The following is a 27,096-nucleotide window of genomic DNA, read 5'->3' as shown; positions in this document are numbered from 1 at the left end:
GTCACTGTGACATCACTTATATCTATAGTAATAATACAGGGACGTGACTGGGGAGGTGAGGAGATCTGGGAGTGTCACTGTGACATCACTTATATCTATAGTAATAATACAGGGACGTGACTTGGGAGGTGAGGGGATCTGGGAGCGTCACTGTGAGGTCACTTATATCTATAGTAATAATACAGGGAGGTGACTGGGGAGGTGAGGGGATCTGGGAGTGTCCCTGTGACGTCACTTATATCTATAGTAATAATACAGGGACGTGACTGGGGAGGTGAGGGGATCTGGGAGTGTCACTGTGACATCACTTATATCTATAGTAATAATACAGGGACGTGACTGGGGAGGTGAGGAGATCTGGGAGTGTCACTGTGACATCACTTATATCTATAGTAATAATACAGGGACGTGACTGGGGAGGTGAGGGGATCTGGGAGTGTCACAGTGACATCACTTATATCTATAGTAATAATACAGGGACCTGACTGGGGAGGTGAGGGGGTCTGGGAGTGTCACAGTGACATCACTCTTATCTCTATTACTGACACAGGGACCTGACTGGGGAGATGAGGGGATCTGGGAGTGTCACAGTAACATCACTCTTATCTCTATTACTGACACAGGGACCTGACTGGGGAGGTGAGGGGATCTGGGAGTGTCACTGTGACATCACTTATATCTATAGTAATAATACAGGGACGTGACTGGGGAGGTGAGGAGATCTGGGAGTGTCACTGTGACATCACTTATATCTATAGTAATAATACAGGGACGTGACTGGGGAGGTAAGGGGATCTGGGAGTGTCACTGTGACATCACTTATATCTATAGTAATAATACAGGGACGTGACTGGGGAGGTGAGGGGATCTGGGAGTGTCACAGTGACATCACTTATATCTATAGTAATAATACAGGGACGTGACTGGGGAGGTGAGGAGATCTGGGAGTGTCACTGTGACATCACTTATATCTATAGTAATAATACAGGGACGTGACTTGGGAGGTGAGGGGATCTAGGAGCGTCACTGTGAGGTCACTTATATCTATAGTAATAATACAGGGAGGTGACTGGGGAGGTGAGGGGATCTGGGAGTGTCCCTGTGACGTCACTTATATCTATAGTAATAATACAGGTACGTGACTGGGGAGGTGAGGGGATCTGGGAGTGTCACTGTGACATCACTTATATCTATAGTAATAATACAGGGACGTGACTGGGGAGGTGAGGGGATCTGGGAGTGTCACTGTGACATCACTTATATCTATAGTAATAATACAGGGACGTGACTGGGGAGGTGAGGGGATCTGGGAGTGTCACTGTGACATTACTTATATCTATAGTAATAATACAGAGACGTGACTGGGAGGTGAGGGGATCTGGGAGTGTCACTGTGACATCACATATATCTATAGTAATATTAAAGGGACGTGACTGGGGAGGTGAGGGGATCTGGGAGTGTCACTGTGACATCACTTATATCTATAGTAATAATACAGGGACGTGACTGGGGAGGTGAGGGGATCTGGGAGTGTCACTGTGACATCACTTATATCTATAGTAATAATACAGGGACGTGACTGGGAGTCGAGGGGATCTGGGAGTGTCACTGTGACATCACTTATATCTATAGTAATAATAGAGACGTGACTGGGGAGGTGAGGAGATCTGGGAGTGTCACTGTGACATCACTTATATCTATAGTAATAATACAGGGACGTGACTGGGGAGGTGAGGGGATCTGGGAGTGTCACAGTGACATCACTTATATCTATAGTAATAATACAGGGACCTGACTGGGGAGGTGAGGGGGTCTGGGAGTGTCACTGTGACATCACTTATATCTATAGTAATAATACAGGGACGTGACTGGGGAGGTGAGGGGATCTGGGAGCATCACTGTGACATCACTTATATCTATAGTAATAATACAGAGACGTGACTGGGAGGTGAGGGGATCTGGGAGTGTCACTGTGACATCACTTATATCTATAGTAATAATACAGGGACGTGACTGGGAGTCGAGGGGATCTGGGAGTGTCACTGTGACATCACTTATATCTATAGTAATAATAGAGACGTGACTGGGGAGGTGAGGAGATCTGGGAGTGTCACTGTGACATCACTTATATCTATAGTAATAATACAGGGACGTGACTGGGGAGGTGAGGGGATCTGGGAGTGTCCCTGTGACGTCACTTATATCTATAGTAATAATACAGGTACGTGACTGGGGAGGTGAGGGGATCTGGGAGTGTCACTGTGACATCACTTATATCTATAGTAATAATACAGGGACGTGACTGGGGAGGTGAGGGGATCTGGGAGTGTCACTGTGACATCACTTATATCTATAGTAATAATACAGGGATGTGACTGGGGAGGTGAGGGGATCTGGGAGCGTCACTGTGACATCACTTATATCTATAGTAATAATACAGGGATGTGACTGGGGAGGTGAGGAGATCTGGGAGTGTCACTGTGACATCACTTATATCTATAGTAATAATACAGGGACGTGACTGGGGAGGTGAGGGGATCTGGGAGTGTCACAGTGACATCACTTATATCTATAGTAATAATACAGGGACCTGACTGGGGAGGTGAGGGGGTCTGGGAGTGTCACAGTGACATCACTCTTATCTCTATTACTGACACAGGGACCTGACTGGGGAGATGAGGGGGTCTTGGAGTGTCACAGTGACATCACTCTTATCTCTATTACTGACACAGGGACCTGACTGGGGAGGTGAGGGGATCTGGAAGCGTCACTGTGACACCACTCTTATGTCTATTACTGATACAGGGACCTGACTGGGGAGGTGAGGGGGTCTGGGAGCGTCACAGTGACATCACTCTTATCTCTATTACTGACACAGGGACCTGACTGGGGAGGTGAGGGGGTCTGGGAGCATCACAGTGACATCACTCTTATCTCTATTACTGACACAGGGACCTGACTGGGGAGGGGAGGGGGTCTGGGAGCATCACAGTGACATCACTCTTATCTCTACAACTAACACAGGGACCTGACCGGGGAGGTGAGGGGGTCTGGGAGCGTCACAGTGACATCACTCTTATCTCTATTACTAACAGGGACCTGACTGGGGAGGTGAGGGGATCTGGGAGTATCACTGTGACATCACATATATCTATAGTAATAATACAGGGACGTGACTGGGGAGGTGAGGAGATCTGGGAGTGTCACTGTGACGTCACTTATATCTATAGTAATAATGCAGGGACGTGACTGGGGAGGTGAGGGGATCTGGGAGTGTCACTGTGACATCACTTATCTATAGTAATAATACAGGGACGTGACTGGGGAGGTGAGGGGATCTGGGAGTGTCACTGTGACATTACTTATATCTATAGTAATAATAGAGACGTGACTGGGGAGGTGAGGGGATCTGGGAGCGTCACTGTGACATTACTTATATCTATAGTAATAATACAGAGACGTGACTGGGAGGTGAGGAGATCTGGGAGTGTCACTGTGACGTCACTTATAGCTATAGTAATAATACAGGGACGTGACTGGGGAGGTGAGGGGATCTGGGAGTGTCACTGTGACATTACTTATATCTATAGTAATAATACAGAGACGTGACTGGGAGGTGAGGGGATCTGGGAGTGTCACTGTGACATCACTTATATCTATAGTAATAATACAGGGACGTGGCTGGGGAGGTGAGGAGATCTGGGAGTGTCACTGTGACATCACTTATATCTATAGTAATAATACAGAGACGTGACTGGGGAGGTGAGGGGATCTGGGAGTGTCACAGTGACATCACTTATATCTATAGTAATAATACAGGGACGTGACTTGGGAGGTGAGGGGATCTGGGAGCATCACTGTGAGGTCACTTATATCCTATAGTAATAATACAGGGAGGTGACTGGGGAGGTGAGGGGATCTGGGAGTGTCCCTGTGACATCACTTATATCTATAGTAATAATACAGGGACGTGACTGGGGAGGTGAGGGGATCTGGGAGTGTCACTGTGACATCACTTATATCTATAGTAATAATACAGGGACGTGACTGGGAGTCGAGGGGATCTGGGAGTGTCACTGTGACATCACTTATATCTATAGTAATAATAGAGACGTGACTGGGGAGGTGAGGAGATCTGGGAGTGTCACTGTGACATCACTTATATCTATAGTAATAATACAGGGACGTGACTGGGGAGGTGAGGGGATCTGGGAGTGTCACAGTGACATCACTTATATCTATAGTAATAATACAGGGACCTGACTGGGGAGGTGAGGGGGTCTGGGAGTGTCACTGTGACATCACTTATATCTATAGTAATAATACAGGGACGTGACTGGGGAGGTGAGGGGATCTGGGAGCATCACTGTGACATCACTTATATCTATAGTAATAATACAGAGACGTGACTGGGAGGTGAGGGGATCTGGGAGTGTCACTGTGACATTACTTATATCTATAGTAATACAGGGACGTGACTGGGGAGGTGAGGAGATCTGGGAGTGTCACTGTGACATCACTTATATCTATAGTAATAATACAGGGACGTGACTTGGGAGGTGAGGGGATCTGGGAGCGTCACTGTGAGGTCACTTATATCTATAGTAATAATACAGGGAGGTGACTGGGGAGGTGAGGGGATCTGGGAGTGTCCCTGTGACTTCACTTATATCTATAGTAATAATACAGGGACGTGACTGGGGAGGTGAGGGGATCTGGGAGTGTCACTGTGACATCACTTATATCTATAGTAATAATACAGGGACGTGACTGGGGAGGTGAGGAGATCTGGGAGTGTCACTGTGACATCACTTATATCTATAGTAATAATACAGGGACGTGACTGGGGAGGTGAGGGGATCTGGGAGTGTCACAGTGACATCACTTATATCTATAGTAATAATACAGGGACGTGACTGGGGAGGTGAGGAGATCTGGGAATGTCACTGTGACATCACTTATATCTATAGTAATAATACAGGGACGTGACTTGGGAGGTGAGGGGATCTGGGAGCGTCACTGTGAGGTCACTTATATCTATAGTAATAATACAGGGAGGTGACTGGGGAGGTGAGGGGATCTGGGAGTGTCCCTGTGACGTCACTTATATCTATAGTAATAATACAGGTACGTGACTGGGGAGGTGAGGGGATCTGGGAGTGTCACTGTGACATCACTTATATCTATAGTAATAATACAGGGACGTGACTGGGGAGGTGAGGGGATCTGGGAGTGTCACAGTGACATCACTTATATCTATAGTAATAATACAGGGACCTGACTGGGGAGGTGAGGGGGTCTGGGAGTGTCACAGTGACATCACTCTTATCTCTATTACTGACACAGGGACCTGACTGGGGAGATGAGGGGATCTGGGAGTGTCACAGTAACATCACTCTTATCTCTATTACTGACACAGGGACCTGACTGGGGAGGTGAGGGGATCTGGGAGCGTCACTGTGACATCACTCTTATCTCTATTACTGATACAGGGACCTGACTGGGGAGGTGAGGGGGTCTGGGAGCGTCACAGTGACATCACTCTTATCTCTATTACTGACACAGGAACCTGACTGGGGAGGGGAGGGGGTCTGGGAGCGTCACAGTGACATCACTCTTATCTCTCCAACTAACACAGGGACCTGACCGGGGAGGTGAGGGGGTCTGGGAGCGTCACAGTGACATCACTCTTATCTCTATTACTAACAGGGACCTGACTGGGGAGGTGAGGGGATCTGGGAGTATCACTGTGACATCACATATATCTATAGTAATAATACAGGGACGTGACTGGGGAGGTGAGGGGGTCTGGGAGTGTCACTGTGACATCACTTATATCTATAGTAATAATACAGGGACGTGACTGGGGAGGTGAGGGGATCTGGGAGTGTCACTGTGACATCACTTACATCTATAGTAATAATACAGGGACTTGACTGGGGAGGTGATGGGATCTGGGAGTGTCACTGTGACATCACTTATATCTATAGTAATAATACAGGGATGTGACTGGGTAGGTGAGGAGATCTGGGAGCGTCACTGTGATATCACTTATATCTATAGTAATAATACAGGGATGTGACTGGGGAGGTGAGGGGATCTGGGAGTGTCACTGTGACATCACTTATATCTATAGTAATAATACAGGGATGTGACTGGGGAGGTGAGGGAATCTGGGAGTGTCACTGTGACATCACTTATATCTATAGTAATAATACAGGGACGTGACTGGGGAGGTGAGGGGATCTGGGAGTGTCACTGTGTCATCACTTATATCTATAGTAATAATACAGGGACGTGACTGGGGAGGTGAGGGGATCTGGGAGTGTCACTGTGACATCACTTATATCTATAGTAATAATACAGGGACATGACTGGGGAGGTGAGGGGACCTGGGAGTGTCTCACTGTGACATCACTTATATCTATAGTAATAATACAGGGACGTGACTGGGGAGGTGAGGAGATCTGGGAGTGTCACTGTGACGTCACTTAAATCTATAGTAATAATACAGGGACGTGACTGGGAAGGTGAGGGGATCTGGGAGTGTCACTTATATCTATAGTAATAATACAGGGATGTGACTGGGGAGGTGAGGGGATCTGGGAGTGTCACAGTGACATCACTTATATCTATAGTAATAATGCAGGGACGTGACTGGGGAGGTGAGGGGACCTGGGAGTGTCACTGTGACGTCACTTATATCTATAGTAATAATACAGGGACGTGACTGGGGAGGTGAGGAGATCTGGGAGTGTCACTGTGACATCACTTATATCTATAGTAATAATACAGGGACGTGACTGGGGAGGTGAGGGGATCTGGGAGTGTCACTGTGACATCACTTATATCTATAGTAATAATGCAGGGACGTGACTGGGGAGGTGAGGGGACCTGGGAGTGTCACTGTGACGTCACTTATATCTATAGTAATAATACAGGGACGTGACTGGGGAGGTGAGGAGATCTGGGAGTGTCACTGTGACGTCACTTATATCTATAGTAATAATGCAGGGACGTGACTGGGGAGGTGAGGGGATCTGGGAGTGTCACTGTGACATCACTTATCTATAGTAATAATACAGGGACGTGACTGGGGAGGTGAGGGGATCTGGGAGTGTCACTGTGACATTACTTATATCTATAGTAATAATAGAGACGTGACTGGGGAGGTGAGGGGATCTGGGAGCGTCACTGTGACATTACTTATATCTATAGTAATAATACAGAGACGTGACTGGGAGGTGAAGAGATCTGGGAGTGTCACTGTGACATTACTTATATCTATAGTAATAATACAGAGACGTGACTGGGGAGGTGAGGGGATCTGGGAGTGTTACTGTGACGTCACTTATAGCTATAGTAATAATACAGGGACGTGACTGGGGAGGTGAGGGGATCTGGGAGTGTCACTGTGACATTACTTATATCTATAGTAATAATACAGAGACGTGACTGGGAGGTGAGGGGATCTGGGAGTGTCACTGTGACATCACTTATATCTATAGTAATAATACAGGGACGTGGCTGGGGAGGTGAGGAGATCTGGGAGTGTCACTGTGACATCACTTATATCTATAGTAATAATACAGAGACGTGACTGGGGAAGTGAGGGGATCTGGGAGTGTCACAGTGACATCACTTATATCTATAGTAATAATACAGGGACGTGACTTGGGAGGTGAGGGGATCTGGGAGCGTCACTGTGAGGTCACTTATATCCTATAGTAATAATACAGGGAGGTGACTGGGGAGGTGAGGGGATCTGGGAGTGTCCCTGTGACGTCACTTATATCTATAGTAATAATACAGGGACGTGACTGAGGAGGTGAGGGGATCTGGGAGTGTCACTGTGACATCACTTATATCTATAGTAATAATACAGGGACGTGACTGGGAGGTGAGGGGATCTGGGAGTGTCACTGTGACATCACTTATATCTATAGTAATAATAGAGACGTGACTGGGGAGGTGAGGAGATCTGGGAGTGTCACTGTGACATCACTTATATCTATAGTAATAATACAGGGACGTGACTGGGGAGGTGAGGGGATCTGGGAGTGTCACAGTGACATCACTTATATCTATAGTAATAATACAGGGACCTGACTGGGGAGGTGAGGGGGTCTGGGAGTGTCACTGTGACATCACTTATATCTATAGTAATAATACAGGGACGTGACTGGGGAGGTGAGGGGATCTGGGAGTGTCACTGTGACATCACTTATATCTATAGTAATAATACAGGGACGTGACTGGGGAGGTGAGGAGATCTGGGAGTGTCACTGTGACATCACTTATATCTATAGTAATAATACAGGGACGTGACTTGGGAGGTGAGGGGATCTGGGAGCGTCACTGTGAGGTCACTTATATCTATAGTAATAATACAGGGAGGTGACTGGGGAGGTGAGGGGATTTGGGAGTGTCCCTGTGACGTCACTTATATCTATAGTAATAATACAGGGACGTGACTGGGGAGGTGAGGGGATCTGGGAGTGTCACTGTGACATCACTTATATCTATAGTAATAATACAGGGACGTGACTGGGGAGGTGAGGAGATCTGGGAGTGTCACTGTGACATCACTTATATCTATAGTAATAATACAGGGACGTGACTGGGGAGGTGAGGGGATCTGGGAGTGTCACAGTGACATCACTCTTATCTCTATTACTGACACAGGGACCTGACTGGGGAGATGAGGGGATCTGGGAGTGTCACAGTAACATCACTCTTATCTCTATTACTGACACAGGGACCTGACTGGGGAGGTGAGGGGATCTGGGAGTGTCACTGTGACATCACTTATATCTATAGTAATAATACAGGGACGTGACTGGGGAGGTGAGGGGATCTGGGAGTGTCACTGTGACATCACTCTTATCTCTATTACTGACACAGGGACCTGACTGGGGAGGTGAGGGGATCTGGGAGTGTCACTGTGACATCACTTATATCTATAGTAATAATACAGGGACGTGACTGGGGAGGTGAGGGGATCTGGAAGTGTCACAGTGACATCACTTATCTATAGTAATAATACAGGGACGTGACTGGGGAGGTGAGGGGATCTGGGAGTGTCACTGTGACATTACTTATATCTATAGTAATAATACAGGGACGTGACTGGGGAGGTGAGGGGATCTGGAAGTGTCACAGTGACATCACTTATATCTATAGTAATAATACAGGGACGTGACTGGGGAGGTGAGGAGATCTGGGAGTGTCACTGTGACATCACTTATATCTATAGTAATAATACAGGGACGTGACTTGGGAGGTGAGGGGATCTGGGAGCGTCACTGTGAGGTCACTTATATCTATAGTAATAATACAGGGACCTGACTGGGGAGGTGAGGGGGTCTGGGAGTGTCACAGTGACATCACTCTTATCTCTATTACTGACACAGGGACCTAAATGGGGAGATGAGGGGATCTGGGAGTGTCACAGTAACATCACTCTTATCTCTATTACTGACACAGGGACCTGACTGGGGAGGTGAGGGGATCTGGAAGCGTCACTGTGACATCACTCTTATCTCTATTACTGATACAGGGACCTGACTGGGGAGGTGAGGGGGTCTGGGAGCGTCACAGTGACATCACTCTTATCTCTATTACTGACACAGGGACCTGACTGGGGAGGTGAGGGGGTCTGGGAGCATCACAGTGACATCACTCTTATCTCTATTACTGACACAGGGACCTGACTGGGGAGGGGAGGGGGTCTGGGAGCGTCACAGTGACATCACTCTTATCTCTACAGCTAACACAGGGACCTGACCGGGGAGGTGAGGGGGTCTGGGAGCGTCACAGTGACATCACTCTTATCTCTATTACTAACAGGGACCTGACTGGGGAGGTGAGGGGATCTGGGAGTATCACTGTGACATCACATATATCTATAGTAATAATACAGGGACGTGACTGGGGAGGTGAGGAGATCTGGGAGTGTCACTGTGACGTCACTTATATCTATAGTAATAATGCAGGGACGTGACTGGGGAGGTGAGGGGATCTGGGAGTGTCACTGTGACATCACTTATCTATAGTAATAATACAGGGACGTGACTGGGGAGGTGAGGGGATCTGGGAGTGTCACTGTGACATTACTTATATCTATAATAATAATAATAGAGACGTGACTGGGGAGGTGAGGGGATCTGGGAGTGTCACTGTGACATCACTTATATCTATAGTAATAATACAGGGACGTGACTGGGGAGGTGATGGGATCTGGGAGCGTCACTGTGACATCACTTATATCTATAGTAATAATACAGAGACGTGACTGGGAGGTGAGGAGATCTGGGAGTGTCACTGTGACGTCACTTATAGCTATAGTAATAATACAGGGACGTGACTGGGGAGGTGAGGGGATCTGGGAGTGTCACTGTGACATTACTTATATCTATAGTAATAATACAGAGACGTGACTGGGAGGTGAGGGGATCTGGGAGTGTCACTGTGACATCACTTATATCTATAGTAATAATACAGGGACGTGGCTGGGGAGGTGAGGAGATCTGGGAGTGTCACTGTGACATCACTTATATCTATAGTAATAATACAGAGACGTGACTGGGGAGGTGAGGGGATCTGGGAGTGTCACAGTGACATCACTTATATCTATAGTAATAATACAGGGACGTGACTTGGGAGGTGAGGGGATCTGGGAGCATCACTGTGAGGTCACTTATATCCTATAGTAATAATACAGGGAGGTGACTGGGGAGGTGAGGGGATCTGGGAGTGTCCCTGTGACGTCACTTATATCTATAGTAATAATACAGGGACGTGACTGGGGAGGTGAGGGGATCTGGGAGTGTCACTGTGACATCACTTATATCTATAGTAATAATACAGGGACGTGACTGGGAGTCAAGGGGATCTGGGAGTGTCACTGTGACATCACTTATATCTATAGTAATAATAGAGACGTGACTGGGGAGGTGAGGAGATCTGGGAGTTTTACTGTGACATCACTTATATCTATAGTAATAATACAGGGACGTGACTGGGGAGGTGAGGGGATCTGGGAGTGTCACAGTGACATCACTTATATCTATAGTAATAATACAGGGACCTGACTGGGGAGGTGAGGGGGTCTGGGAGTGTCACTGTGACATCACTTATATCTATAGTAATAATACAGGGACGTGACTGGGGAGGTGAGGGGGTCTGGGAGTGTCACTGTGATATCACTTATATCTATAGTAATAATACAGGGACGTGACTGGGAGGTGAGGGGATCTGGGAGTGTCACTGTGACATTACTTATATCTATAGTAATAATACAGGGACGTGACTGGGAGGTGAGGGGATCTGGGAGTGTCACTGTGACATTACTTATATCTATAGTAATAATACAGGGACGTGACTGGGAGGTGAGGGGATCTGGGAGTGTCACTGTGACATTACTTATATCTATAGTAATAATACAGGGACGTGACTGGGGAGGTGAGGAGATCTGGGAGTGTCACTGTGACATCACTTATATCTATAGTAATAATACAGGGACGTGACTTGGGAGGTGAGGGGATCTGGGAGCGTCACTGTGAGGTCACTTATATCTATAGTAATAATACAGAGACGTGACTGGGAGGTGAGGGGATCTGGGAGTGTCACTGTGACATTACTTATATCTATAGTAATAATACAGGGACGTGACTGGGGAGGTGAGGAGATCTGGGAGTGTCACTGTGACATCACTTATATCTATAGTAATAATACAGGGACGTGACTTGGGAGGTGAGGGGATCTGGGAGCGTCACTGTGAGGTCACTTATATCTATAGTAATAATACAGGGAGGTGACTGGGGAGGTGAGGGGATCTGGGAGTGTCCCTGTGACGTCACTTATATCTATAGTAATAATACAGGGACGTGACTGGGGAGGTGAGGGGATCTGGTAGTGTCACTGTGACATCACTTATATCTATAGTAATAATACAGGGACGTGACTGGGGAGGTGAGGAGATCTGGGAGTGTCACTGTGACATCACTTATATCTATAGTAATAATACAGGGACGTGACTGGGGAGGTGAGGGGATCTGGGAGTGTCACAGTGACATCACTTATATCTATAGTAATAATACAGGGACGTGACTGGGGAGGTGAGGAGATCTGGGAGTGTCACTGTGACATCACTTATATCTATAGTAATAATACAGGGACGTGACTTGGGAGGTGAGGGGATCTGGGAGCGTCACTGTGAGGTCACTTATATCTATAGTAATAATACAGGGAGGTGACTGGGGAGGTGAGGGGATCTGGGAGTGTCCCTGTGACGTCACTTATATCTATATTAATAATACAGGTACGTGACTGGGGAGGTGAGGGGATCTGGGAGTGTCACTGTGACATCACTTATATCTATAGTAATAATACAGGGACGTGACTGGGGAGGTGAGGGGATCTGGGAGTGTCACAGTGACATCACTTATATCTATAGTAATAATACAGGGACCTGACTGGGGAGGTGAGGGGGTCTGGGAGTGTCACAGTGACATCACTCTTATCTCTATTACTGACACAGGGACCTGACTGGGGAGATGAGAGGATCTGGGAGTGTCACAGTAACATCACTCTTATCTCTATTACTGACACAGGGACCTGACTGGGGAGGTGAGGGGATCTGGGAGCGTCACTGTGACATCACTCTTATCTCTATTACTGATACAGGGACCTGACTGGGGAGGTGAGGGGGTCTGGGAGCATCACAGTGACATCACTCTTATCTCCATTACTGACACAGGGACCTGACTGGGGAGGGGAGGGGGTCTGGGAGCGTCACAGTGACATCACTCTTATCTCTCCAACTAACACAGGGACCTGACCGGGGAGGTGAGGGGGTCTGGGAGCGTCACAGTGACATCACTCTTATCTCTATTACTAACAGGGACCTGACTGGGGAGGTGAGGGGATCTGGGAGTATCACTGTGACATCACATATATCTATAGTAATAATACAGGGACGTGACTGGGGAGGTGAGGGTCATTGTGACATCACTTATATCTATAGTAATAGTATAAGGAGGGGATCTGGTGGTGTATGCATTGCAAGTATATTTTCCAACACACAGGATTACACAGTAGTGAAGAAGACATCCAGAGAGCATGAGATACCCAGTTGCTGTCACCTTGGGTTAGATGGACTGAGCAGGACCCAGAGCCCCATCCCGGTGCCTCCACCTCACTCACTGATACATGGGAGAGAAAATGACAACAAGATCCTGGAACTCACCAACAAGATCATCCAGCTGCTGACCGGAGAGGTGACTGCTGGGAATGGGGCGTTATACAGTAACACCGGGGATGTGACCCTAGAGGTGACTGCTGGGAATGGGACGTTATACAGTAACACCGGGGGGTGTGACCGGAGAGGTGACTGCTGGGAATAGGGCGTTATACAGTAACACCGGGGGATGTGACCAGAGAGGTGACTGCAGGGAATGGGACATTATACAGTAACACAGGGGATGTGACCGGAGAGGTGACTGCTGGGAATGGGACATTATACAGTAACACCGGGGGATGTGACCAGAGAGGTGACTGCAGGGAATGGGACATTATACAGTAACACAGGGGATGTGACAGGAGAGGTGACTGCTGGGAATGGGGAATTATACAGTAACACCGGGGGATGTGACCGGAGAGGTGACTGCTGGGAATGGGACATTATACAGTAACACCGGGGGATGTGACCGGAGAGGTGACTGCTGGGAATGGGACATTATACAGTAACACCGGGGGATGTGACCGGAGAGGTGACTGCTGGGAATGGGATATTATACAGTAACACCGGGGGATGTGACCGGAGAGGTGACTGCTGGGAATGGGATATTATACAGTAACACCGGGGAATGTGACCGGAGAGGTGACTGCTGGGAATGGGACATTATACAGTAACACCGGGGGATGTGACCAGAGAGGTGACTGCAGGGAATAGGACATTATACAGTAACACAGGGGATGTGACAGGAGACGTGACTGCTGGGAATGGGGAATTATACAGTAACACCGGGGGATGTGACCGGAGAGGTGACTGCTGGGAATGGGACATTATACAGTAACACCGGGGGATGTGACCGGAGAGGTGACTGCTGGGAATGGGACATTATATAGTAACACCGGGGGATGTGACCGCACAGGTGACTGCTGGGAATGGGACATTATACTGTAACACTGGGGATGTGACCGCACAGGTGACTGCTGGGAATGGGACGTTATACATTTACACCGAGGGATGTGACCGGAGAGGTGACTGCTGGGAATGGGACGTTATACAGTAACACCGGGGGATGTGACCCGACAGGTGACTGCTGGGAATGGGACATCATACAGTAACACCGGGGGATGTGACCGGAGAGGTGACTGCTGGGAATGGATTATTATACAGTAAAACCGGGGGATGTGATGGGAGAGGTGACTACTGGGAATGGGACATTATACAATAACAGCGGGGGATGTGACCGGAGAGGTGACTGCTGGGAATGGGACATTATACAGTAACACCAGGGGATGTGACCGGAGAGGTGACTGCTGGGAATGGAATGGAGCATTATACAGTAACACCGGGGGATGTGACCGGAGAGGTGACTGCTGGGAATGGGACATTATACAATAACAGCGGGGGATGTGACCGGAGAGGTGACTGCTGGGAATGGGACATTATACAGTAACACCGGGGGATGTGACCGGAGAGGTGACTGCTGGGAATGGGACATTATACAGTATCACCGGGGGATGTGACCAGAGAGGTGACTGCAGGGAATGGGACATTATACAGTAACACCGGGGGGGATGTGACTGGACAGGTGACTGCTGGGAATGGGACATTATACTGTAACACTGGGGATGTGACCGCACAGGTGACTGCTGGGAATGGGACGTTATACATTTACACCGAGGGATGTGACCGGAGAGGTGACTGCTGGGAATGGGACGTTATACAGTAACACCGAGGGATGTGACCGGAGAGGTGACTGCTGGGAATGGGACGTTATACAGTAACACCGGGGGATGTGACCGGAGAGGTGACTGTGGGGAATGGGACATTATATAGTAACACCGGGGATGTGACCCGACAGGTGACTGCTGGGAATGGGACATCATACAGTAACACCGGGGGATGTGACCCGACAGGTGACTGCTGGGAATGGGACATTATACAATAACAGCTGGGGATGTGACCGGAGAGGTGACTGCTGGGAATGGGACATTATACAGTAACACCAGGGGATGTGACCGGAGAGGTGACTGCTGGGAATGAAATGGAGCATTATACAGTAACACCGGGGGATGTGATGAGAGAGGTGACTGCTGGGAATGGGACATTATACAATAACAGCGGGGGATGTGACCGGAGAGGTGACTGCTGGGAATAGGACATTATACAGTAACACCGGGGATGTGACCGGAGAGGTGACTGCTGGGAATGGGACATTTCTACAGTAACACTGGGGGATGTGACCAGAGAGGTGACTGCTGGGAATGGGATATTATACAGTAACACGGGGATGTGACCGGAGAGGTGGCTGCTGGGAATGGGATATTATACAGTAACACCGGGGGATGTGACCGGAGAGGAGACTGCTGGGAATGGGACTTTATATACCAACGTTCTATTTTAATTAATTTAATCAGACTTTGATATTTTATTGTTTTCTGGGTTATTTAGGGAGATCTGGCTGATCTAAAGGCAGAAAATCTAGGAGACGAGACATATGTGACTGATAGTAAGGTAGAAGATACAGAGGGAGAAGAAGAGACGGATGTGACTGATATTAAGGTAGAAGATACAGAGGGAGAAGAAGAAGAGATGGATGTGACTGATATTAAGGTAGAAGGTACAGAGGGAAAAGAAGAGATGAATGTGACTGATAATAAGGAAGAAGATACAGTGGGAGAAGACGAGACGGATGTGAGTGATATTAAGGCAGAAGCTACAGAGGGAGAAGAAGAGACGGATGTGACTGATATTAATGAAGAAGCTACAGAGGGAGAAGACGAGACGGATGTGACTGATAATAAGGGAGAAGAAGCGACAGATGTGACTGATAATAAGGCAGAAGATACAGAGGGAGAAGACGAGACGGATGTGAGTGATAATAATTTAGAAGATACAGAAGGAGAAGAAGAGACGGATGTGACTGATAATAAGGTAGAAGATACAGAGGGAGAAGAAGAGACGGACGTGACTGATAATAAGGAAGAAGATACAGAGGGAGAAGACGAGGCGGATGTGACTGATAATAAGGAAGAAGCTACAGAGGGAGGAGAAGAGACGGATGTGAGTGATAATAAGGTAGAAGATACAGAGGGAGGAGAAGAGACGTATATGAGGGGTGACCAGCAGCGTAAGGAGGAGGAAATCCCTACAGATACCAGCACAGGTGAGTGCAAAAAGGGGTAAAGTTAAGGCTACTAAAATTATTTTAGATCCAAGCCACGCTTGTTATTCTCTATTCTCCCTGTTGCCCTCTGGGAAATGTTCTAGGTGTTTAGGTTGCCATACTAGTCGGCTGTGGAATAGTTTTTCCCATCTGTTATTTTGAGTGTGAGTTTGCAGTGTGTGAATTGTGAGTGCTCCTTTTTCTTCTTTGGAATCTCACTTATATCACTTTTTTAGTGTTGTAGATTCCTATTCTTCTTGTTCTGTCACTACAGTCTTCCTCTACTATATTCTCCTCTGTCAGTGCAGAGTAATGAGGACAATGGGTGAGAAGTAATAGGGTGTAATTATTTTGGTTAATAAATGGCCATAAGTGCGTGTGTTCTACAAATCACATATGTAATAGTGAGTGATCTGCGGTAACAATTGTACGTTTTGCCGTGACAAATATATTGCATTTCCAAAATTGAATTCGGATGTTTTCACATTCAAAATATCAAAAGTGTGGGGGTCCTGCCGCATTTAATCCAGCACTCGGCTCTTGTAACGGTCCTGATTCCAGTAATATGGGGAACAAATAGAGTAGGAGTCCCCTGTATTTTGTAACCAGCACCGGGCTCCAACAGCTAGTAGAATGATGTCACAGCGGGGGACACTTTATATAAGTTCCCCTGGTCAGAGCATCACCCCATGTACATGGTCCCTGTGCGAGTGGGGACCACCTGAATAAAGGGCTCTCCCCAGGCATTACCTGTCCAGGGCTGAAGCCCGGGCTGTCCCCGGTCCCCCTGGGCAGTGGGTGCCATGTTTATTTATTGGTGTACAATAACAACAACAACACCAGGTTGTGCTGTCGGACTACATAGTAACATAGTAGTAGAGGTTACAAAACAGAATTGCATCCATCAAGTTCATCCTTATACAGGACCTGTTAGGTGGTATGGACTAGATGTGATATCCCCATTTTAGTATTACCGCCTGTTCCAACTATGGCTGAATAGTGATTATTTGTACCCCTGGATGTTCTGTTCCAGTAGATGTTTGTCCAAACTTATTTTAAATGTGTTCAATGCGTCTGCTATCACCACCTTTCCTGGGAGAGTGTCCATACCTTCACCTGCCCTGACCGTAAATAACCCTTTCCTTCTAAGGGTACGGAATCTCCTCTCCTCTAGTCTGAGTGCATGCCCACGTGTCCTAGTTTCCCACCTCAGAGTAAAGAGGTTGCCTGATAGTTTACAATATTGCCCCTCTGATATATGTATATATGTAAAGAATGTGGGGCCCAGAATTGCACTCCAAATTCCAGGGGAGGTCTAACCAGTGCCCTGTACAGAGGTATAATTACATTGTCTTCTGTTTCCATGCACCTTATTATACAGGCTGGTATCCTGTTGGCCTTAGTGGCTGTACCATGACACTGAGCACTGTACCCTAGTTCAATATCAATTTGGACTCCTAGGTCCATTTCCAATTCTGATTTGCCCAATTCTCCTCCGTTTGTATAAGTTGCACACTGGTTCTGTCCTCTGAGATGCAGAACCTTACATTTATCTACATTGTACCTCATGTATCAGTCCATTCGTCAAGTTTATCTAAGTCCCACTGTAGAATGTTGACATCCTCAACCAATCTAACCACCCTGCACATTTTTGTGTCATTTGCAAAAATTGAGATTCTACTTACTATCCCATCCTCCATATCATTAATGAATGTTAAATAGAAGAGGCCCTAACACCGAAGCCTGTGATACTTCACTTAGTACTGGTCTCCAACTGGAAAATGCACCGTTTACCACCACCCTCTGCTCTCCATCTTTGTATGTGCCTCAGTGTCGAATGCCTTTGCAAAATCCAGGAATACCTCATCTACAGCATTGCCAATGTCTAGGTTTCTGCTAATTTCCTCATAAAATGTATTGGGTTAGTTTGGCATGAATGATTCTTTACACACCCATGTTGATGACTAGTGATTATATGATTCATTTATAGGTATTCTTGGATACCATCTTTTAAAATTCCCTCAAACCATTTCCCTACGATTGGCTTTAAGATCACACTTGCTGGGTCATTGCTTTTTCCTTTTTTAAATATCGGTACTACTTCCGCAATTATCCAGGTCCTGGCAAGCTCCCCCCCATGTAGGTTCTTGGAGAACCACAACTTTAATATCATACATTAGTGTTCATTCTAGCACCCGCCAACTTTGAAAACCCATGCAGTTCCTCTTCCCTGCCTGGGTTGTCGCTGTCTGCCGTGCTATTTCTAGTTATATCTGGTTTGCATATCAGTGCTGATATACAGACCACACTGTGGTAGAAGCACTGCAGCAGACAGCGACACCCCAGGCAGGGAAGAGGAACTGCATGGGTTTTCAAAGTTGGCGGGTTCTTGAATGAACACTAATACATCCATACACACATTCATACATACAAATATACATATTCTCACCTTGCCAGTCTCCACCACTGGTGGAACCTTTTCTCCAGTTAAGTGTTCAGGAGATTAAAAAAAAAAATTGCCCGACATCCGGACTTGAGGAGCTGCACACACATGCGGGCCTCTCCAATACTTGGGGTAATTCTAGTGGAGACGGCTACATCCAATCAGGGATGAGCTGATTGGTTGAGGGGAGTCCCAGCCCTGATTGGATGAAGCCATCTCCACTGGAATCACCCTTATTACCGGGAAGGACCCGCATGTGTATTTAAAACTTTTACGGGGTCCATGTTGACATAGATACCAAAACGGTGAAAAAAGCATGCTGACGGTTTCCTGTGTCTCTCATTTCAATGTCAACGTTTTGCTTGTGTCGACCTAGTGCTTATTGACTAAAGGCTCCAGTCATCCTTCCCGAAAACCCAAAAATCAAAGCCTCATCAAGCCAGGTTTGGTAACCGTCAGGCCCTTTAGCCAGATGACAAGCTGTTTTTCTAATGCTGGAAGTCCAACCCCGGGGGTTTCCAGGGTGGGTGGTCGGTTCCTGGACTGACAATGTATAACAGACCTCCACAAACAATTCCTGGGTGTTAGACATGGTATTTTTCGACTACAACCTTTAATTTTTTATTCTAACCAATTTGTTACCACCGGTCTGCCTGCCAGATGCCGCCAAGGCTTCTTCCCTTCTGTCCGCCATTTCTTCCCTTCTGCCGACTGCAATGATCACCCCTGTCCCCCCTTCTCATCACGGACAAGGTTTCTCTTCACATTTTTTCTTGGTGTGGAAGCCCAGTGGGTCTTTCCACAGCATTCGCAACCTGAGACAGCGCAACCTGTTGCTGAGATTACCCAAATTCAGAATGGAGCCTCTTTGATCCATTCTTCTGACTCTATAACTAGGAGACTTCATGGCATTCTTAGCATTCAGGACGCCTATCTCCACATTTCCATTTGTCAATATCACCAGTATTTCTTTGCTTTATGGTGAGAGACAGGCATTACCAGTTCAAGGCTGTGCACAGCGCAGTGAGTCTTCACAAAGGTGATGGCTGCCCAACTTCACGTACTAGGAACTTGTGTTCTACCTTATCTGGGTGACCCCCCTTCTGCTAGTGCAGTCTCCAAAGCATCTTGAGCTTTACCCAGAGGTATTTTATCTCTTGACAAAATGCTGGGGTCAACCTCTGGTGGACCTAATGGCTTCCAGGCAGCTACACATGTACAGCTCTTGGACCCAGGGATCCAGCAGTATGCCTTTTGGATGGCCTCTCAGCACCTTGGCCATTCCAAATGGTATATAGCTTTCCTCTCATTGCTATTCTTATACGAGTATTGGATCGGCTGAAAAATGAGATGTGACCACCATTCGGGTGGCTCCAGATTGTCCAAGAAGATCCTGGTACGTGGACCTTCTAAGACTGTCGGTGACCCCTCCAAACCGTCTCCCACTTTGGAGGGACCTATAGTCTCATGGATTTTGTCATCACCAGGATCTCATCAAATTGATTTTGAAGGGGTGGCTGTTGAGTGGTCAATCTTAGGAGTGAGAGAATTGTCACCTCAGATCATCAAACTATTTTTCATACGGTTTGGCAATGGTACTTCCAATGGCGCTCTTCAAATGCTATAACCCAAAGGTCTATCGACTCTCCAGTGTTCTGGCGTTCCTGCTAAGTGGTTTGGACTTGGGCCTTCATTGTTCCTCCTTGAAGGTCCAGGTGTCAACCATCTCTATGTTGTTTCAATGACAAGTGGAAGCTTCTTTCATGATTCATACCTCTGGTGCATCCATTGATGCATCCGTGGGATTTGTCACTAGTCCTTCAACTTCAGGGAGCTCCATTTTGAGCCATTGGATTCTATGGATCACATGGAAGATTTTTTTTTTTTTTACCATGTCCTCTGCTCGTAGAGATTCGAACTTAGGGGCCCTCTCTCATCATTCACCCTTTTTGGTGTTCCATGAGGACAGAGTGGTATTACTAAATAGACAGGATATCTGCCTATGGTTGTGATGAACAAGGACATTTTTTGTACCAGTTTTCTCTCGAGAACTTTCTTCTTCAGTCTCTTGATTCTTTGGAGACGTTGGTTGTGGTCCGGGCCCTGCATATTTATGTGTGTTTGACCACTCCTTGAGCAAACCTGAGTCTTCCTACTTTATGATGTACATAAGATGGTCTGGCCTGCCTCAAAACAGGCCTTGGCTCACTAGTTGTGTCTCGCCATTTGCCAGGCCAATCTTTTGGTGGGGAAAGTGGTGCCAGTTTCAGTGAAGGCCTTCTCCACTTGGTCTGTTGGTGCTTCGTGGGCACCGCCCACCAGTGTTTCCTGCAGAGCATCCACGTGGGCTTCTGTGCATATGTTCATCAAATTCTATCATTTTGACACCTTTGCCTCAGCAGATGCTGCTTTCAGCTAAGGGGTCTTCAGTACAGCTCAGGAACGTTCCCACCCATAAAGGGACAGCTTTGTGACGTCCCAGAATCCACCATGGGCTGAAAGTAAAAAATAAGACTGTCTTACCTGTAAAATCCTTTTCTCTGAAACCATGTTGGATGCTGGGCACCTGCCCTTACACCTCTGTCTGGGCAGAGTTCTGCTAGCTTTGGACACAGTCAGGGGAGTGTTATGCTTGTGCTCGGTGCGTGTTCCTCTGCGTGGTCTTCTCTCCTATACCAGTTACTCAGCTTGTTAAGTTTTGCTAGTTCCTGAGGACAGGGGGAATAGGGTAGGAGGAGCCTAACTCCAGAAGTTAACTCCATGATGCCTGGGTCCTCCAATCCCCACCATACCCATAATCCCAACATCCACCAAGGCTTCAGAAATAAGATTTTACAGGTAAAAATTAATTTTTTTCTGGTTTATCCTCCTTCAGCCTCTTCCTGAGATGATCTGGATCTACTAGACGTAGTTTGAGTTCTGTGGTTACTTGGATCTGCTCTGTCGTCTCCAGAGACTATTCTAGTGCAGGGTGACTGGCTCCTGACTGGGCGTCCACGCATTCCTCTGATCATACCTATGTACACAGACCATGAAGAGAAGGGAATGAGTCCTGGTCTTGTCTATAACATAGATTGGGGACACTGAGTAGGTCTAGAGACCAGTTAGAACCAGAATATAATGAATAGCTCTGAAGGCAAAAAGTTATATGAAGAGTCTTCCCTGCATTTAATTAGGATTTACCATGGGTGTAGGTCAGTGTTTGGGTGGACATTGAGGTTGGACATCACTGATAACGAGGCTTCCAGTCCTTTGACAATGGCAGGGAAAGGTTACTGGCCAATGGCTGCTGTTCTGTTGGCGATGTCACAGTGACTGGGTGGTTGCATTGTGCATTATTAAGGCGGGTCTGTTCTAGTTGATTTAGTTTCTCTTTTTGCCAACAGTCAGATTTGCTGTAAGTACATTTAGAATTGTAATAAAGTGTTTAGAAATGAATGATACACTGACAATCTGCTCCTCAGTGTAAGATCAATGTTTTTATTTCCATACAATTTATTTCATTCTCGGCAGATGATGACAGAAGGAAGCATATCGTGATGGGAGATCTCATTTTGTTTCCAGACATTAAAATAGAAGATACCATCATACGAGATTCTCCAGGAGAAAAGACCATTATCTCAGATATACATCCAGTGCTTTATAATGCAAATACAGCATCTGATCCTTCATCTCAAGGGGACTCTGCTCCTAATAACTCTGCCATTGTTACACGTAGTACAGGTCATACAGCGGATACAGGCTTTCCATGTTCTGAGTGTGGGAAATGTTTTACACTGAAATCAAATCTTGTTTTACATCAGAGAATTCACATAGATGAGAAACCATTTCCATGCTCTGAGTGTGGAAAATGTTTTACACGGAAATCAAATCTTGTTTTACATCAGAGAATTCACACAGGTGAGAAACCATTTCCATGTTCTGAGTGTGGGAAATGTTTTTCAGATAAATCAAATCTTGTTAAACATCAGAGAATTCACACAGGTGAGAAACCATTTCCATGTTCTCAGTGTGGAAAATGTTTTGCAGGTAAATTAGGTTTTGTTTTACATCAAAGAATTCACACAGGTGAGAAACCATTTCCATGTTCTCAGTGTGGAAAATGTTTTGCAGATAAATCAGGTCTTGTTGTTCATCAGAGAAGTCACACAGGTGAGAAACCATTTCCATGTTCTGAGTGCGGAAAATGTTTTACACAGAAATCAAAACTTGTTATTCATCAGAGAAGTCACACAGGTGAGAAACCATTTCCATGTTCTCAGTGTGGAAAATATTTTGCAGATAAATCAGGTCTTGTTATACATCAGAGAAGTCACAATAGTGAGAAACCATTTCCATGTTCTGAGTGTGGGAAATGTTTTACACTTAAATCAAAACTTGTTATTCATCAGAGAAGTCACACAGGTGAGAAACCATTTCCATGTTTTCAGTGTGGAAAACTTTTTGCAGATAAACCAGGTCTTGTTGCACATCAGAGAACTCACACAGGTGAGAAACCATTTCCATGTTCTGAGTGTGGGAAATGTTTTACACATAAATCAAAACTTGTTATTCATCAGAGAAGTCACACAGGTGAGAAACCATTTCCATGTTCTGAGTGTGGGAAATGTTTTACATTTAAATCAAAACTTGTTATTCATCAGAGAAGTCACACAGGTGAGAAACCATTTCCATGTTCTCAGTGTGGAAAATGTTTTGCAGATAAACCAGGTCTTGTTATACATCAGAGAAGTCACAATGGTGAGAAACCATTCCCATGTTCTGAGTGTGGAAAATGTTTTACACGGAAATCCGCTCTTGTTATACATCAGAGAAGTCACACAGGTGAGAAACCATTCCCATGCTCTGAGTGTGGAAAATGTTTTACACGGAAAGCACATCTTGTTGTACATCAGAGAAGTCACACAGGTGAGAAACCATTTCCATGTTCTGAGTGTGGAAAATATTTTACACGGAAAGCACATCTTGTTGTACATAAGAGAAATCACACAGGTGAGAAACGATTCCCATGTTCTTAGTGTGGAAAATGTTTTACACGGAAATCAGCTCTTGTTATACATCAGAGAAGTCACACAGGTGAGAAACCATTTTCATGTTCAGAATGTGGAAAATGTTTTACGCATCAGTAAAGTCTTCTTAGCCATGAGGCACAATGCCAAAACAGTAGAAGAGGCACAGGCATTTCTTAGAGTGGCTTTTCTAAACTCTTGAAAAAGCTGCAAGAAGCTGCAGTGAAACGCGTCAGGGTGCATTGACCAACTTGCTACATCTGTGTCTGCGCTTGAACCAGTATCTGGATTCTGATGCTGTTGGAACTATACAGACTGCACAAACTACTCCTGATTCAGGTTATTGGCACATATCTGTCCACTGTGACTAGTGAGGAACCACCAAATGAACATTTATCTATAAGGACACCTGGGACTCTCCTCCAGCAGTGATGGGCCTGGGAATGACCACCTGCAATGCCTTGTGCATCTCTTGTTAGGGAGTTAGTGATCTGCAGCCATTACCTAGACTGAGTCCATTTATGTCACAGGAACAAACACAGTAGCATTTATTTTGGGGGGGGGGGGGGTGTTAACCAGAATTTAAAATAACTTTGAGTAAATTATAATTACACACCAATCAGAAATTGCTGTTAGATTAGAGAATTGTGCTCGGAATACAAAGAAAGTAAGTGATACTATGGAGAACGTGACGCCGGCACTGTATAACATGTCATTTGTATGCACACAAACATTTGTACAATAAAATAATCTTTCCCTTGTGAGATCATCACGTCGCATCTGGAAACAATAAAAATAACTATGGAACCTAAACAGATCGGGGATCAATGGATAAACTAAAAGTCAAACCCAATCCAGATGGATCAGCACAAAAATCGGGTGAATATTGCCCCAAATCGGATATGTCTGACATACGCTCCGGCATGCACTCCTGTGCGCATCCGAGTTGGAGGTCGGACGGCTGACCATAAGATGGGTCAGTATTGGACCCATCAGCGGGGCATCACGGGTCCTTTTTTAGAACCCACAAAGTGTGTTGCATCCGATCAGGTCCAAAGGTGTGTGTGTGCCAGCAGTGCCACCACTGGCACACACCTGTAGTCTGCAGAGCGGGGAAGCGCCGGGCAGGAGAGGCAATCTCCTCACTCTGCATACTCCAGGGAACAGGCTATACCGGTAGCTGCGGGCAGCCAGGAGATTTCAAAGCTCCCATTCAAATGAATGGGAGGCTGCTGATTGGCTGAGGGCTCTCCCAACCAATCAGCGGCCTTCCATTCATTTGAACATTCAACTTTCCCAGCAGCTATCCTGGGGGCACGTGATTTATCACAGGTGAACAATGTCACATCAAGTGCCACATCATTATGTGAGCCCTGCCGGGGGAACTCCAGGGAAATCTGGTCCCTAAGACACTTTTGGGAGCCTTTAGAGAGATGGGGAATAAAATAGCACAGCAAAAGTGATCAGGGTCAAACTTATTAGGGTGTGAGACTCAGAAAAAGATTATGGGAGAGTTTTCCCATTTTTTAAAGCAGCAATCATTTACACTGCAAAACCAGGGTGATTTTGCCATGTCACTGATTGCCTCCTTAAAAGAAAAATGGGAAATAATCTCTGACTTTCTGATTCTCGCACCCCTGATTACATTTGTCCCTCGGCGTAGAGAATAAGCTAAGAGACCTGGCGGAGCCACTACATTAGGAGATGGTCAAACCATTTCAGTTTTCTGTGTGCAAGAAATGTTCACAGAGATCTTTGTGCACAGTACAGAAGTCATACAGGTGTGGATCTGTTTTTATGCTTTGAGTGTGAGAAATGTTTTATACAAAAATCATTATTACACATCAGGGAATTTACAGGTGAGAAACACTTTACATGTTCGGAATGTGAGAAATGTTTTACACAGAAATTATATTATGACGCATCAGGAACACACAGGTGAGAAGCGCTTTACATGTTCTGTGTGAGAAATGTTTTACACAGAAATTATATTATTACACATCAGGGGAAGGATATAGTAAGAAACCTTAAACCAATAAATGAGTGTAGAATAGAGGGCAAAGACAGCTACATTGTGAAGGAAGTTTGGAAGAAGGGAACAAGGTATACGGAAGGAGAGACACAGCCAAATACAAATATTGTCCATGCTACTGATTTATCATTTTAGGAACCTTCTGTAACAGGTAACATGACAAGGGCAAAGGGAAAATTAGATCTGAAATGCCTTTATCATTTGAGTTCCTGGGCCCTGATAAATGATGTGGAGGTTCTTCCTTTGACAGTAATTAAAGGTATAGCGGAAAGAAGAAAAAAGCGCTTTCTGTTTGGGGGCACGCTTACTAAACCGGAACGTATAATTATATATGTACAACAGTTAGGGAACAGGCGCTCCTGCGGTGTAAGGGAGAAATATAAAGCACAATCCGGGGCTAATTTCACCCAATCCAAAAGAAGGTATAAGCACAAGAGTCCTTTTGGTAATATTTATTAATAGTACTTCATGCGCACTGCACCGTGGATCTTCAATGGTTTCTCAACACAACCCAACGCGTTTAGTCCTTACAGACTTCATCAGGGGTCATCAATTTCTAAAAGTTGAACACAACACATGTTTCACATACAGGGTACACTTATGCTGTAAATTGATAATGTGCAACCAACATTTTATATATATACATATATATATAGACAACTTGAGGAAGGCACTCCAAATACAGATCCACAGTAATTGCCGGGGTGCTGCACGCAGGGTGAGTATGTAGACAGTGATATCGTCTCACTCTCTCGGTCTTTCAAAAAGAAGCTCAGTACACAAAGTACAATACATATATATAGATAACGGTGTCGACCTGGCACTCCTGTGGTTGGGTACAGCTCACCCTGGTGCCCTCAGGATCAATTCTGTAGAAATAGGTAGAAGCAGACAGCGGCACTCAAAAGGGATTTTTCAACGGTGTATTTCACAGAAAACGGCAAACCAACGTTTTGGGGTCTAAGTCACCCCTTTGTCAAGGTGTATGTGCAAACGAGAACCTCTAAATGTGCTTACCTTATATAACAAAGTGAATCCTGTCAGATCGCGCCACTCAGCCAGCGTGTGCGCTGGTGCCGGAAAACCGGAAGTTAAGGGGAGTGTGTCTCTCAGCGGAGTCCCTGTAACGTGCACCGCATCGGTATGTGCAAGCTTCACCGGTGTCATGGTTACTAGCATGGGCGGAATTACAGTAATCGGCAACCAGGGCTT

General features: G+C 46.1%; 2 protein-coding genes across 2 annotated transcripts in view; both read left to right on the top strand.

Moving 5' to 3' along the window:
- The window catches only part of LOC146009527 (uncharacterized), a 35,863-nt gene extending 11,952 nt beyond the window's left edge, over window positions 1–23,911 (top strand). Inside the window, exons 2-5 of the mRNA XM_083149970.1 lie at window positions 13,089–13,280; window positions 15,686–16,105; window positions 16,217–16,400; window positions 22,357–23,911. Coding sequence (XP_083006096.1) covers window positions 13,089–13,280; window positions 15,686–16,105; window positions 16,217–16,400; window positions 22,357–23,861 — 2,301 coding nt within the window. The 3' untranslated portion in view covers window positions 23,862–23,911. The remainder of the gene's footprint in view (window positions 1–13,088; window positions 13,281–15,685; window positions 16,106–16,216; window positions 16,401–22,356) is intronic.
- The window catches only part of LOC146010024 (uncharacterized), a 437,588-nt gene that overhangs the window by 28,685 nt on the left and 381,807 nt on the right, over window positions 1–27,096 (top strand). The window lies entirely within an intron of this gene.

Source organism: Crinia signifera, chromosome 6, assembly GCF_055691185.1.
Source record: "Crinia signifera chromosome 6, ASM5569118v1, whole genome shotgun sequence".
NCBI lineage: Eukaryota > Metazoa > Chordata > Amphibia > Anura > Myobatrachidae > Crinia > Crinia signifera.
This window is presented reverse-complemented; position numbering and strand designations above follow the sequence as displayed.